This window comes from Hemiscyllium ocellatum, chromosome 8 (assembly GCF_020745735.1).
Source record: "Hemiscyllium ocellatum isolate sHemOce1 chromosome 8, sHemOce1.pat.X.cur, whole genome shotgun sequence".
Lineage (NCBI taxonomy): Eukaryota > Metazoa > Chordata > Chondrichthyes > Orectolobiformes > Hemiscylliidae > Hemiscyllium > Hemiscyllium ocellatum.
Genome location: NC_083408.1, coordinates 100906477 through 100920757, shown reverse-complemented (window position 1 = coordinate 100920757; position 14281 = coordinate 100906477). Strand labels below are relative to the sequence as shown.

Below are 14281 nucleotides of genomic sequence, written 5' to 3'. Positions count from 1 at the left end.
CTTTGCTTGTTTCTCCAAATGGCTGGCATAGGGCTATATACTCGATACCATTTGCAGAGACACATTAATTCTTGGAGACTATAACCCTTCCCAGGTAACATAGGCAGCATATATACAAAAATTCAACGTTATTTTCTTTGCAAACGTACACATGGAAACGGTGCTCTTGACCCTGAGTGAAGAGCCACTCCTGCAGTGCTAATTCCTTCACCAGTTGGCATTGGGCTGCTTCTATCTTCTGAACCGCACAGTCATCCAAGAATGCTACCTTCAGACGGAACAAAGTACTCGGCACTGCTAGTGCATCTAAATTCTGCACACCTGCAAATAAAACACATAGAATGAGTGGACTTCATCCAATAGCTTTTGGACTGACAATTGCCAACCTTACAGAGATTCCAGTAGGGAAGTAAAATTTGTTTCATTTAAAAACAGAAACAGTTATACTCATATGATGCTTTCATTGACTGCCAGAAGTGAGCCAATGCAGCACTTTTGAAGTATTTAGAACTTATAATCTCTACTGTGTAGAAATAGGCCATTTGGCTCAACAAGTCCACACCAACCATCCAAAGAGTAACCAATCCCATTACTTTACATTTACATTTGACTAATGCACCTAATGAACACTATGGGCAATTTAGCATGACCAATTCACCTAAGCTGCACATCTTTGGACTGTGGGAGGAAAGCGGAGCACCCAGAGGAAACCCATGCAGACATGGGGAGAATGTGCAAACTCCACACAGACGTTTGCTCGAAGCTAGAATCGAATGGTGAGGGTCCCTGGTGCTGTGAGGGAGCAGTGCCAACCAGGTTACAAAGTTACAATGTATGGTCTTTAATTCTATTTTTCTAATATTATTGAATCTGAACCCTGGTCCTCTGGTCCAGGAGTAGGGACACTATCTTGAATTCTACTCACTGATTCAGTACATGGGACTTCAACTTACAAGACAATGCCTTTAAAGAAAGCCAGGTCACAGATGTACAATTGTACGGTCACCTAACTTAACAAGCTGACCAAGTTTCTCATTAGACCGAACATGGATTAATAGAAGACATGGCTAGACAGCTCTCTTACACATCCACCATTGTTTTATCTGGATGAAAACTGAAACTAAATTACAACCAACCATCCCATATGCAGAAGCTACTAGTCGCAAAAGAAGCTTAATTTATGCAAAAGACTATGCTAACATCACTGCTTTGATGACAAGAGACTGAAACTCACTAAGATGGTTTGACCCAATTGTGTGCCAATCGCCAGCTGTTAGATGACCACCATTCTTCTTGTGAAATGTTAGGATAAGCTTGCCTGTTTCTTACATCCTTTTCTCATTAATTTGTTCATGGGATGTGGTAATCACTGGCTAGGTCAGCATTTAGAACATAGGACAGGATGTAAGCACAGCACAGGAATGGGCCCTTCAGCCAATGATGTTGTGCCGAACATGATGCCAAATTAAACCAATCTGCCTGCACTTTCTGTATCCCTCCATTGCTTGCATTTCATGCGCTTATCTAAAAGTCCCTTATATCCCCGATTGTTTCTGCCTCCTTCACCACCCCTGGCAGCATGTTCCAGACTTCTACTACTCTATCTAAAAACTTGCCCCTAGCATTTCCTCTGAACTTGCCACCTCTCACCTTAAATACATGCTCTCTAGAATTAGCATTTCAACTCTGAGAAAGAGATTCTGACCGTCAACCCTTCTGATGCACCTCAATTCGATAAACTTCCATCAAGTTGCCTGTTAGCCTCCGCCACTCCAGAAAAAAAAAACTGAGTTTTTCTAGCTCTCCTTACAGTTCATACCCTCTAATCCATGCAGCATCCTGGTAAACCTCTTCATCTTCTCCAAAGCTTCCACATCCTTCCTGTAATGTGGCAACTAGAATCAACCGCAATTTTCTAAGTGTGGCCTAACCAAAGTCTGATAAAGCTTGACATTTTGACTCTTGTACTCAATTCCCCAACCACGTAGGTTAGGTGCATTAGTCAGGAGTAAAAATAGGATAACAGGGTAGGAGATTAAGTCTGGGTGGGTTACTCTTCGGAGGGTCGGATTGGATTTGTTGAGCCAAAGGGCCTGTTTGCTCACTGTAGGGATTCTAAGATTTGATAAAGGTAAGCATGTCAAATGCCTTCTTTACCACCATGCCTAATTGCGTGACCACTTTCAGGGAGCTATGGACTTGAACCCCAAGATCCCTCTGTACATCAATGCTGTTCAGGGTCCGGTCATTGACTATATACATTTCCCTAACATTTGAGCTCCCAAAGTACAGCTCCTCACACTAACCCAGATCAAACTCCATCTGCTATTTCTCCGCTCATATCTGCAACTGATCTGTATCCCACTGTATCCTTTGACAACCTTGTAAACTATCCACAATTCCACAGAACTTTAAATCATCTTCAAACTGACTAACCCACCTGTCCACAATTATTGCCCATCCCTAATTTTTATCTACATTTATTTCCCATTCCCTCAAGAAGATGGTAATGAACTACCTTCCGAACTGCTACAATCCTTGGGATGTGGGTACGTCCACAGTGCTGTTAAGGGAATTCTGAGAGAGAGACCTGGTGACAGTGAAGGAGCAACAATATTAGTCCCAAGTCAGGATGTGGCTTGGAGGCAAATTTGCATGTGACGCTATCCCATGCGTCTGCTGTCCTTTGCCTTACAAGTGATAGAGGTCATAGGTTTAGAAGATGTTGTCAAAGGAGCTTGGGAAATCGCTGCAGTACAGTTTGAACTACAAATACTGCCACTGTGCATAGGTAGCAAATGAAGTGAATATTAAAGGTGATGGATGAGACTGTCAATCAAGTGGATGCTGTGTCCTGGAAGGTGTTGAGTTTCTTGCGTGCTTTTGGAGCCAGGCAAATATCCCATTAAACTCCTGACTTGTGCCTTGTTAGCGGTCAGGCATTACGGAAACATGATGTGGAGGCACCGGCATTGGATTAGGGTGGACAAAGTTAAAAAACAGGAGTAAGTGAGGACTGCAGATGCTGGAGAGCAGAGTTGAAAGTGTGTTGCTGGAAAAGCACAGCAGGTCAGGCAGCATCTGAGGAACAGGAGAATCGACGTTTTGGGCACAAGCCCATCATCAGGAATCCTTTGACATCCTGATGAAGGGCGTGTGCCCGAACGTTGATTCTCCTACTCCACGGATGCTGCCTGACTTGCTGTGCTGTTCAGCACTACAGTCTTGAAGTTAAAAATCACACAACATCAGATTATAGTCCAACAGGTTCATTTCAGAGCACTGCTCCTTCATCAGGAACGCTTTTACTTCAAAATAAACCTGTGGGACTATAAACTGGTATTGCATTATACAGACAGGAATTGAGTTACTCACCATAGAATTGCAAGCTTCTGACCTGTTGTTGTAGTACCTTATGTGGCTGGGTAGTTTAGTTGCTAGTTAAAGATAATCTCAAGATATTGATAAGGGGGGTCAGGGGGAGGGGGGGGGGGGGGGGTCAGTGATGGTAATGCTATTAAACATCAAGGGATAATTAGATTCTCTCATTAGAGTTGGGCAAGTAATAATCACACCACACATCAGACCAAACCTGGACACTGTCCAGGTCTTGTTGCATACAGATACAGGCTTACTTCAGTATCTGAGAAGTCGGAATGGCACAGAACACTGTGTATATCACAAATATCTCGTTTTTGATTTTAAGCAGAGGTAAGGTCTACAGGATACAATGGCGACAACAGTGCTCTTTCAATAGTTTCTCTTCAAGTTTGGATTCCATCTCTGTCACAAATTGGAAACAAAGAAGTTGAAAATTCAAAAATAAACAAACAGGTCTCTTAAGGGCCATAGCACCCACTCTGGAAACTGACAGATTACAACTTTAAAAAAAAGGCTGTTTCCAGCAAAGTCACTGGCTTACATTGACCATAACTCCACAGAATCTAACGATGACCATGAATCTATTGTCGATTGTCAGAAAAACCCATCTGGTTCACTAATGTCCTTTAGGGAAGGAAACTGCCATCCTTATTTGGTCTGGCTGACACGTGACTCCCAACCCACAGCAATGTTGTTGGCTATTAACTCAATTTGGGATGGGCAATAAATGTTGCCTAGCCAGAGACACCTTCGAATGAATTAATGAAAAAAAAAGAACAATGCAATTCAGGAAATATCATTCTCTTTACTCAGACTTAAAAATTCTTCCACTCTCCCTTCCACACAACACTTCAGCACAGAAAGAAGGCCTTTGGTCCTCTTAAGCCTGCACTGACACATTTTGCCCTTCCATACTAAGGGCAAATTCCATATCCCCTTATTCTCTTCCTATTCATGAATGTGTTCAGATGTTTCTTGAATGCTATTATTTTACGTGTCTCCTCTGGTAGCACGTTCCAGGCACTCACTATCTTGTGAGAGAAAAACTTGCCTCATATTTCTCTTTTACAGACCCCCACCACACCTCCTCTAACATCGAACCTGTGTTCCCTAGTAATTGACCCTTCCACTCTGGGGGGAAAAGCCAAATACTTTCCACTCTATCCATGCCAATCACAAACTTCCATTGGATCACCCCTCAACCTCTTGCATTCCAGTGAAAACAAACACAGTCTATCCAACCTTTCTTCGTCACTAAAATTCTCCAAACAGGCCAACATTTAGATAAACCTTTTCTGTACCCTCTTCAAAGCATCCACATTCTTCTGACAGTGTGGTGACCAGAAACTGTATGCAATTAACCAAATGTGGTCTAACTGAAGTTCTATAAAGCTGCAGCATAATCTGCCTATCCTTATATTCAATGTCCCATCCAATGAAGACAAGCATTCCAGAAACCTTTGTTAACCATCTATCGGTGATGCCACCTTCAGTGATCTGTGGATCTACACACCCAGAATCCTCAGAATAGCAATACTCCTCAGGGTTCTACCGTTCACTGTATAATTGCCAAACGTACTAAACCTTCCAAATTAAATCACCTCACATTTGTCTGGATTTAACTCCTCCGGCTGTTTGTTTGCCCATGCCTCCAACTGACCTATATCCTGCTGTATTCTCTGACAATCCTCCTCACCATCCACCAATTTTTGTATTGTTCACAAATTTATTAATTAGACCAGCCACGTTTCCTCTAAATCATTTATGTCAACCCCAAACAGCAGACAGCCCAACACTGATCCCTGATCACAACCTAAATTTTGAAAAGCATCCTTCCATCACTATCCTTGGTCTCCTATGTCTAAAAATTTAAATCTGTTATAATCAATTTCAGGATTTAAAGGGAGACCAACTTATTCAGCCTTCCAGGCTTGATAATTTGAGTAACTATTTCAATTGCAAATTCCAGTAAAAATGTCAATGTTATAAAGAACATTGTTATCACTTTTATTTGTCATATTGATTGAGGGATAGATACTGGCCAGGGCACCAGAGAAAACTCCCTCACTCTTTCTCACAATAGAGTGGATCTCTTGCATCTGCCTCAGCTTGAGGGTAGGACTTCAGTTTAGTGTCACAACCAAAACTATTTCCCCAGTCCTGTACTAGATTGTCAATTTTGATGTGTGCTCAAGTTTCTGGAATGGGACCTGAAACTTGAACCTTTTGATTTAGGAGGGAAGAGGGGTGGCATGATGGCTCAATGGTCAGCACTGCTGCTTCACAGCATCAGTAACCCAGGTTCAACTTCATTCTCGGGTGACTGTGGAGTTTCCAAGTTCTCCCAGTGTCTACATGGGTTTCCTCCGGTGCTCCTGGATTAGTTATGAGAATGATGGTGGTGGTAGGGGTGGGGTGCTCTTTGGAGAGTCAATGTGGCCACAATGATTGAATGGCCTGCTTCCACACTTTAGGAATTCTATGATTACCAACTGAGCCACAGATGACTCAAGTGAAAGTTGGAGTAAATAATGAAGAGTATAAAACTCTTTACTGAGCTGAAAAATGTGTTGCTGGAAAAGCGCAGCAGGTCAGGCAGCATCCAATGAGCAGGAGTATTGACTTTTAAGCCCTTCTTCAGGAATGAGGAAGGTGTGCCAAGCAGGCTAAGATAAAAGGTGGGAGGAGGGACTTGGGAATGCGATAGGTGATAGGCCGGAGAGGGGGTGGGGGTGGAGGTGGAGAGGTCGGAAAGAAGGTCGCAGGTCAAGAAGGCGGTGCTGAGTCCGAGGGTTGGGTCTGAGATAAGGTGGGGGGAGGGGAAATGAGGAAGCTGGAGAAATTTGCATTCATCCCTTGTGGCTGGAGGGTTCCGAGGCGGAAGATGAGGCGCTCTTCCTCCAGGCGTCGTGTTGCCATGGTCTGGTGATGGAGGCTGCCAAGGACTCTTTACTCAAGGTAAAGTTTATGACATTTGCCTTTAAATAATCAGAGAGTAGCTTTATGTTCAAGAATTCCAACTTTTAATGGAAACAAAAAGCTTATGGTTAGGTTTCAATTGTATCAACCAACATTGACAGTGACTGAAGTATTAAAAAGTAAAATAGCCAAGCTGAAAGCCAAGATTAATTTGTGTTTGCAATTTTGAGGGAATGTTTTCAAATGCTGAAATCCTGAGTGAGGCCCTGCTGGACTTGAGAGACAAAATCACAGTCTCCCAGAAGAAACAATGCATGTTCATCAAATGACATGCATTTAGCATTGTTCTGCAGATTGCAGTATTACCAAATTCACAGATAGAAGAACTCTTGCACATCTTTCCTTATTCACAAATGTAACAGTTATTTCTGCTTTGTATTTCTTTAGTAACTGGAAAAAGGTAGTAATACTGACAAATACATGGTTTAATCATAATTAAAATGACATTGCTTTAAAGTGCCTCTTCTGTCTTATTCTCATTGAAGCTGCCAAAGTCTTGTTCGGGCATCAAGTCCCACAATCTGTTGAATAAATGCTTTCATCTACTTTTTTTAAAAAAGGTTGGGGGTTGGGGGTGGGAGGGGGGGTGGGGTGGGGGGGGGGTAATGAGTAAGAAAGACACAGAGAGACAGAGAGAGCGAGAGAGAGCAGACAGACAGACAGAGACAAAGACAGGGACAGAGAGAGAAAGAAAGACAGAGAGAGACAGACAGACAGAGATCTTATGTGGCAAGGACCTACTCAGTTTTCCTTATAATTCCACAGTCTTGGACCATAAAGCCTCCCATATTTCTGACCATTATCTTATAGAAGCTAACTCAATGCCAACAAGACAATTTTGGACTTTGTGTTCAATGAGATATTGCTTCACTGAGAGTGTGACAGGGGGTACAGCACTAGCAGAGTTTGAGTTGGCACTGTGTTCCAGTCTCTCACTTTTGAAATATGTTCTACTTTTCTATGTTTAGACTGTGCATAACTGATACAAGAGTACAATGGAAAACAGGTTTCAATGCAAGTACATTATATAGCTTAGTCTGACTAGCCTTAATTTGCCTTGCCTTTTGAAGTGTGAATTACTGCTAACTTGGATCACTAGCACGCCAGTTTAAAGAGCTAGCAATTAGATATAATGGGCTTAACAGGTCAAAGGAAGCCCCAAAAGAAGGAAATACAATTTCTGTTTGGAGAACATTGTTTTTTCTCTCTCACACACACATTCCTGAAGGGCTTATGCCAAAGCATCCTTCTCCTCAGACGCTGCCTGACCTGCTGCGCTTTTCCAGTGCCACACTTTCTCTCTCATGCAATCTTGCACAAATACCACACTTTTCTGAAATCTCTATCTTAGGAATATCTTCTGTTCTGAGTGAAGAAAACAGGGCAGATTTTAGATATCTTCCACTTTTGCATGGTAAACATAGAACAGATTGTACAATAAACATTCTACCCATCAGTTCTGATGATTGGAACTCTATCATTGAACCAGCTGAATGAGATTTCAGTACATTAACTGAACCACAAATGTTGAACAGGGAAAACTAGAGGACAACTAGAGTATTGTAGAGTTCTGGTCATTGCACTGCCATTGCATTGCTGGACAAACGTGACTGTACTAGAGAGGGCGCAGATAAGAGTTAGAAGGACATTATTGGACTGCAAAGCTTTAGCTATTTGGAAGTACTGCATAGGCTTGAATTGTTTTTTTTTGCTGTGGTGGTGAAGAAAGATTGAATGATTGTCTGTAAATTCATGATGGGCCTAGATACTTCACTTAAAAATGTCAATAGCTCTGGCACATGGACTTAAAGCATTTGGTTCAAGGGTTTGAGGACATTTCTAGAGAGTTTACTCATGAGAGCATGGCAGGACTCAGGAAATCACAACCCAAAAAAGGTGTAGAAACAAAAAAAAACTTTATTTCGAAATGAGCATTACCTGTAGATTTAACAACCTGAGAGCTGGAAGCTGGGATCAGGCGGGTTGCTCTTTTCTTGCATAGCAATTGAAATGAATGGACGCCTTCAATACTGTACATTTCTAGGATTGTGATTTTAGAACACCAGGGTGAGGCTATCACACCCAGGACATTTGTTGACTTTTAGCCTTATGTATTACTTCATTGTTCAAAACTTTACAATAAATGCCTTTAAATTGTACTTTAATTATAATCAACTGTAACTTAAGGTTACTCAAAGTAAATATGCTGTAATTTGAACAATTTCACTGGGAATACAGCATTTACTTAATGTTGGTAGAATAGCCCCAGACGTTAAGTCATTTAAAAACCCACGTAGCTGTTGACCTTTTCTTCTAGATAATAGAGGTTGCAGGCTTGAAAGATGCTGTCAAAAGAAGTTCTATTGACTTACTGAAGTGCATATTAACAGGTAGTATGCACAGCGTTTAGAATCATAGAGTCATAGAGATGTACAGCATGGAAAAAGACCCTTCGGTCCAACCCATCCATGCCAACCAGATATCCCAACCCAATCTAGTCCCACCTGCCGGCACACGGCCCATATCCCTCCAAACCCTTCCTATTCATATACCCATCCAAATGCCTCTCAAATGTTACAATTGTACCAGCCTCGACCACATCCTCTAGCAGCTCATTCCATACATGTACCACCCTCTGCGTGAAAAAGTTACCCCATACGTCTCTTTTATATCTTTCCCCTCTCACCCTAAACCTATGCCCTCTAGTTCTGGACTCCCCAACCCCAGGGAAAAGACTTTGCCTATTTACCCTATCTATACCCCTCAATTTTGTGAACCTCTATAAGGTCACCCCTCAGCCTCCGACGCTCCAGGGAAAACAGCCTCAGACTGCACAGCCTCTCCCTATAGCTCAAATCCTGCAACCCTGGCAACATCTTTGTTAATCTTTTCCATACCCTTTCAAGTTTCACAACATCTTTCCGATAGGAAGGAGACCAGAACTGTATGCAATATTCCAACAGTGGCCTAACCAATGTCCTGTACAGCTTCCAACTCCTGTACTCAGTACTCTGACCAATAAAGGAAAGCATACCAAATGCCTTCTTCACTATCCTATCTACCTGCGACTCCATTTTCAAGGAGCTATGAACCTGCACTCCAAGGTCTCTTTGTTCAACAACACTCCCTCGGACCTTACCATTAAGTGTATAAGTCCTACAAAGATTTGCTTTCCCAAAATGCAGCACGTCACATTTATCTGAATTAAACTTCATCTGCCAATTCTCAGCCCGTTGGCCCATCTGATCAAGATCCTATTGTAATCTGATTTAGGCATGTATAGTGAAAACCACTGTCTGGGAGAGCAATCAAAAACCATTGACTTTGCCATAGATGGCTCAAGCTTTTGAAGTGTTTCTGCATTCATCATAATCCTGACTTGCAACTTGTAAATGGTGCAGAGGCTTTGATGAGTCAGGAGGTGAGTTACATTCTACAAACTATCAGGCTCTGACCTGCTCCACAGAACAATATTATATGACTGATTCAATTCAGGATCTAGTCAACGATGAGAGCCAGGATACTGACAGTAAGAATTTAGGTGATGATAAATCCATTGAACATTAAGGACAGTAGTCAAATCCTGTCTCTTGGACATGGTCACTCCAAACATAAACACCATCAGTGGATAGAACGTGACTATTACAGTGCAGTACAGGCCCTGTGGCCCTCAATGTTGCATCAACCTGTGGAACCAATCTGAAGCCAAAGTAACCTACACTATTCCATTCTCATCCATGTGCCTATCCAATGATCATTTGAATGCCCTGAAAGTTGGCGAGTCTATGACTGTTGCTGGCAGTGCGTTTCACGCCCCTACCACTGAGTAAACAAACTACCTGTGACATCTGTCCTATATCTATCAGCCCTCAATTTAAAGCGGTGCCCCCTCATGCTAGCCATTGCCATCTGAGGAAAAAGCTTCTCACTTTCTAACACCTCCTCCTTATGCACCTCAATCCCATTTAGTCTAGTAGTCTGTATCTCACTATTCTCCATGACCACATTAGTATTCACACAGGAAAAAGACAAAGAAAAGTATTCATTGAGCACTTCCCCTATCTTGACTGACTTCACGCCCAACTTCCCACAACTATGACTAGAATAAGATTTGGGCCAAGCAAGCAGTCTTTTATTCCCGATATGCCTATAGAAAGCCTTAGCATTTTCCTTGATCGTATCCGCCAACTACTTCTTATGTCCCCTCCTGGCTCTTCTTAGCTCTCCCTTTAGGTCTTTCCTGGCTAACTTGTAACTCTCAAGGGCCTTGACTGAGCCATCACATCTCATCCTAACATAAACCTTCTTCCTCTCGACAAGAGATTCAAGTTACTTAGTAAACGACGGCTCCTGCGCTCAACAACTTCCTCCCTGCTTGACCGGTACATTCTTAGCAAGGATCCAATCTGAATATTTCTAAGCAGATTATTAATGAGTGGAATGCTACTTGAAAAGACAGAGTGTTTCTGTTATGTCCTTCAGGGCTTGGCAAACTGTCAGTTGTGATATTACCAAGCCACTCTTGGTAATGAACACTGAACACATTAAATTATTTGACTTAATTACCCCTAGTGATTCATCCACATAATTTTCAACATAGGAGAGAAATATTCATCAGCTGAGTGAGGATGGTTAGTGGTAATCAGGAGGTTGCTTCCTTGGTCATGGGGTGGGGGCAGAGGGGCAAGTGCTAAGTGAATACTTTTCTTCAGTATTCACACAGGAAAAATGGACCTGGGGCTTTCAGTGACGAGGGTGGCGCGAACCAAGGACTGTCGGAGGGAATAGTCCTTACACAAAGCTGAGGGGGTTGGGGAGGGGAAGCTGTTCTTGGAAGTGGGGTCTATTTGGACACCAAACAAATCATCCTCAAACACTTCTGCGCGCTCCAAATAGATCCCACTACTAGGAACATCTTCCTCTCCCTAACCCCCATAGCTTTGCGCAAGGGCTGTTCCCACTGACAGTCCTTGGTTCATGCCACCCTCGTCACTGAAACCCCCAGGTCCATTTTCCCTGCAACCAGAAAAAAAAAGCAAAACCTGCCATCATACTAACCCCCTTTCCTCCATCCAGAGTCCCAAACAGTCCTTCCCGGTGAGACAAAGGTTCACCTGCCTCTCTTCCAACCTAGTTTACTGCATCAGGTGCTCCCAATGTCTCCTTGATATAGAGAAGACGACAGAATATAAACAGGGAACAACTCACTGAGCATCACAGCTGGGTCTACAGGGACCTACCGGACCTCCCAGTTACCGCCATTTCAGGATGGACACCACCCTGTCCCTGCCTCCCCCACTTGATCTGCAGCTTCCCCAACATCCCTCCAACCTCAGTCCTGAAGAAGGGTCACACCCGAAACATCCAGTCCTATACCTACTGATGCTGCCTGGCTTGCTGTGTTAGAACAAAGAAAATCTCCAGCCCAGATACAGGCCCTTTGGCCCTCCAAGTCTGAACCGATCCAAATGTACTGTCTAAACCTGTCGGTCAATTCCTTAGCATTGTATCCCTCTGCTCCCAACTTACTCATACATCTGTCCAAACGCATCTTAAATGAATCTACCGTGCCTGCCTATACCACCTCTGCTGGCAACACGTTCCAATGCTCACCACCCTCTGTGTGAAGTACTTGCCGAATTTATCCCCCATAAACTTTCCACCTCTCACCTTGAAAGCATGACCTCTCATTATTGAATCCTTCACCCTGGGAAAAAGTTTGCCTCTGTTCATCCTGTCGAGACCCTTCATGATTTTGTAAACCTCAAATCAGGTCCCCCCTCAATCTCCTTTTTTCTCGTGAAAATAAACCTAATCTATTCAACCTCTCATCACAGCTAGTACCTTCCATACCAGGCAACATCCTCGTAAACCTTCTCTGCACCCTCTCCAAAGTGTCCACATCCTTTTGGTAATGTGGCGACCAGAACTGTACACAGTATTCTAAATGCGGCCAAACCAATGTCTTGTACAATTTTAACATGACTTGCTAGCTCTTATACTCAATACCTGTTCAATGAAGGCAAGCATATTATATGCCTTCTTGATCACTCCATCCATCTGTGCAGCAACCTTCAGGGTACAATGGACCTGCACTCCCAGATCTCTCTGCCCATTAACTTTTCCCAAGGTTCTTCCATTCATTGTATAATTCACTCTATAATTAGACTTGCCTAAATGCATCAACTCACATTTGTCTGGATTGAAAGCCATCTGCCAGTTTTCCACCCAACTCTTCAGTCTATTTATATCCTCCTGTATTCTCTGACAGTGCCTTATACTTTCTGCTACTCCACCAATCTTTGTGTCATCTGCAAACTTGCTGATCATACCAACAGTGGCCTCTTCTAGATCATTTATATATATTACAAATAACAGTGGCCCCAATACTGACCCCTGTGGAACATCACTGGTCACCTTTCTCCATTTTGAGAAACTCCCTCCAATTACTACTCTGTCTCCTGTTGCTCAACCTGTTCTTTGTCGACCTAACTAGAACATCCTGCACACCATGTGACTTCACTTTTTCCATTGGTCTACAATGCGGAACTTTATCAAACACCTTACTAAAGTCCATGTATATGACATCAACAACCTTTCCTTCATCTAACAACTTGATCACTTCCTCAAAGAACACTATTAAGTTGGTAAGGCACGATCTTCCCCACACAAAACCTTGTTGCCTATCACTGGTAAGCTCATTCTTTTCTAAATATAAATGGATTCCATCTCTCAGTACCCTCTCCAGCAATTTTCCCACCACCGACATCAGGCTCATTGGTCTGGAGTTACCCGGAATATCCCTACTACCCTTCTTGTACAGGGGGACACATGAGCAACCTTCCAGTCCTCTGGCACCTCACCTGTATTAAAGGATGCCACAAAGATATCTGTCAGGGCCCCAGCAATTTCCTCTCGCGCCTCCCTCAGCAACTTGGGATAGATTCCATCCGGTCCAGGCAATTTGTCCACCTTAATAACCTCTAGCCTACCCAACACATCTTCCCTACTTACGCCAACGCGATCCAGACTAATCAAACTTCTATCTCTAATCTCAAGATTCATCATGTTCCTCTCCTCAGTGAACAATGATGCAAAGTAATCATTCAGAATCTCACCCATTCTCTCAGGTTCTCTCATTATCTTTTAGTGGACCAATCTTTTCTCTAGTTACCCCCCTCTTCTTCCAGCCTCCAACTTGTCTGCTTTGGATTCCACCATCTGCAGTCTTTTTTCCCTCTAATCTGTTAAGAATGTACACAGCCCTGTGTTTTAGATTCACCAGCAGACACCTTATTTTATGCTACACTACTCCTGGCATGTTCTTCTGCATAAAGTTGACCCCAGATATTTGTGATAGTATTTGGATAATAAGAGGCTGAGTCATTATAGATCATGGTTGAATACCATTCTGTTGCTGGTGATTGTTCAAAGGACCTCATGGAAGCAGAATTTTAAACTGTTAGGTATGCTCTAAATCTGTCCTACTTAAACTGGCTGATGGAGTGATTCCTTAGTGAGAAGGTTAGACTTCATCTGTAAGATGGAGCAAAAATCCCCATTAACTAAAGTACTGGACAAGATTCTGGACTTTTTTAGAATTAGACTCCCTACAGTGTGGAAACAGACCCTTTGGCCCAACAAGTTCACACCAACCCTCTGAAAAGTAACTCACCCAGACCCATTCCCCTACCATATTATCCTGTATTTACCCCTGACTAATGCACCTAACCTACAGTCGAAGGTAGATAGGATAGTGAGGGCGGCGTTTGGTATGATTTCCTTTATTGGTCAGAGTATTGAGTACAGGAGTTGGGAGGTCATGTTGCGGCTGTATAGGACATTGGTTAGGCCAATGTTGGAAAATTGCATGGAATTCTGGTCTCCTTCCTATCGGAAAGATGTTGTGAAACTTGAAAGG

General features: G+C 42.9%; 1 protein-coding gene across 1 annotated transcript in view; it reads right to left on the bottom strand.

The window, feature by feature from the left end:
* arel1 (apoptosis resistant E3 ubiquitin protein ligase 1) overlaps positions 1–14281 on the bottom strand; it is a 90108-nt gene that overhangs the window by 61406 nt on the left and 14421 nt on the right. The window contains 1 exon segment of the mRNA XM_060829395.1: positions 150–321. Coding sequence (XP_060685378.1) covers positions 150–321 — 172 coding nt within the window.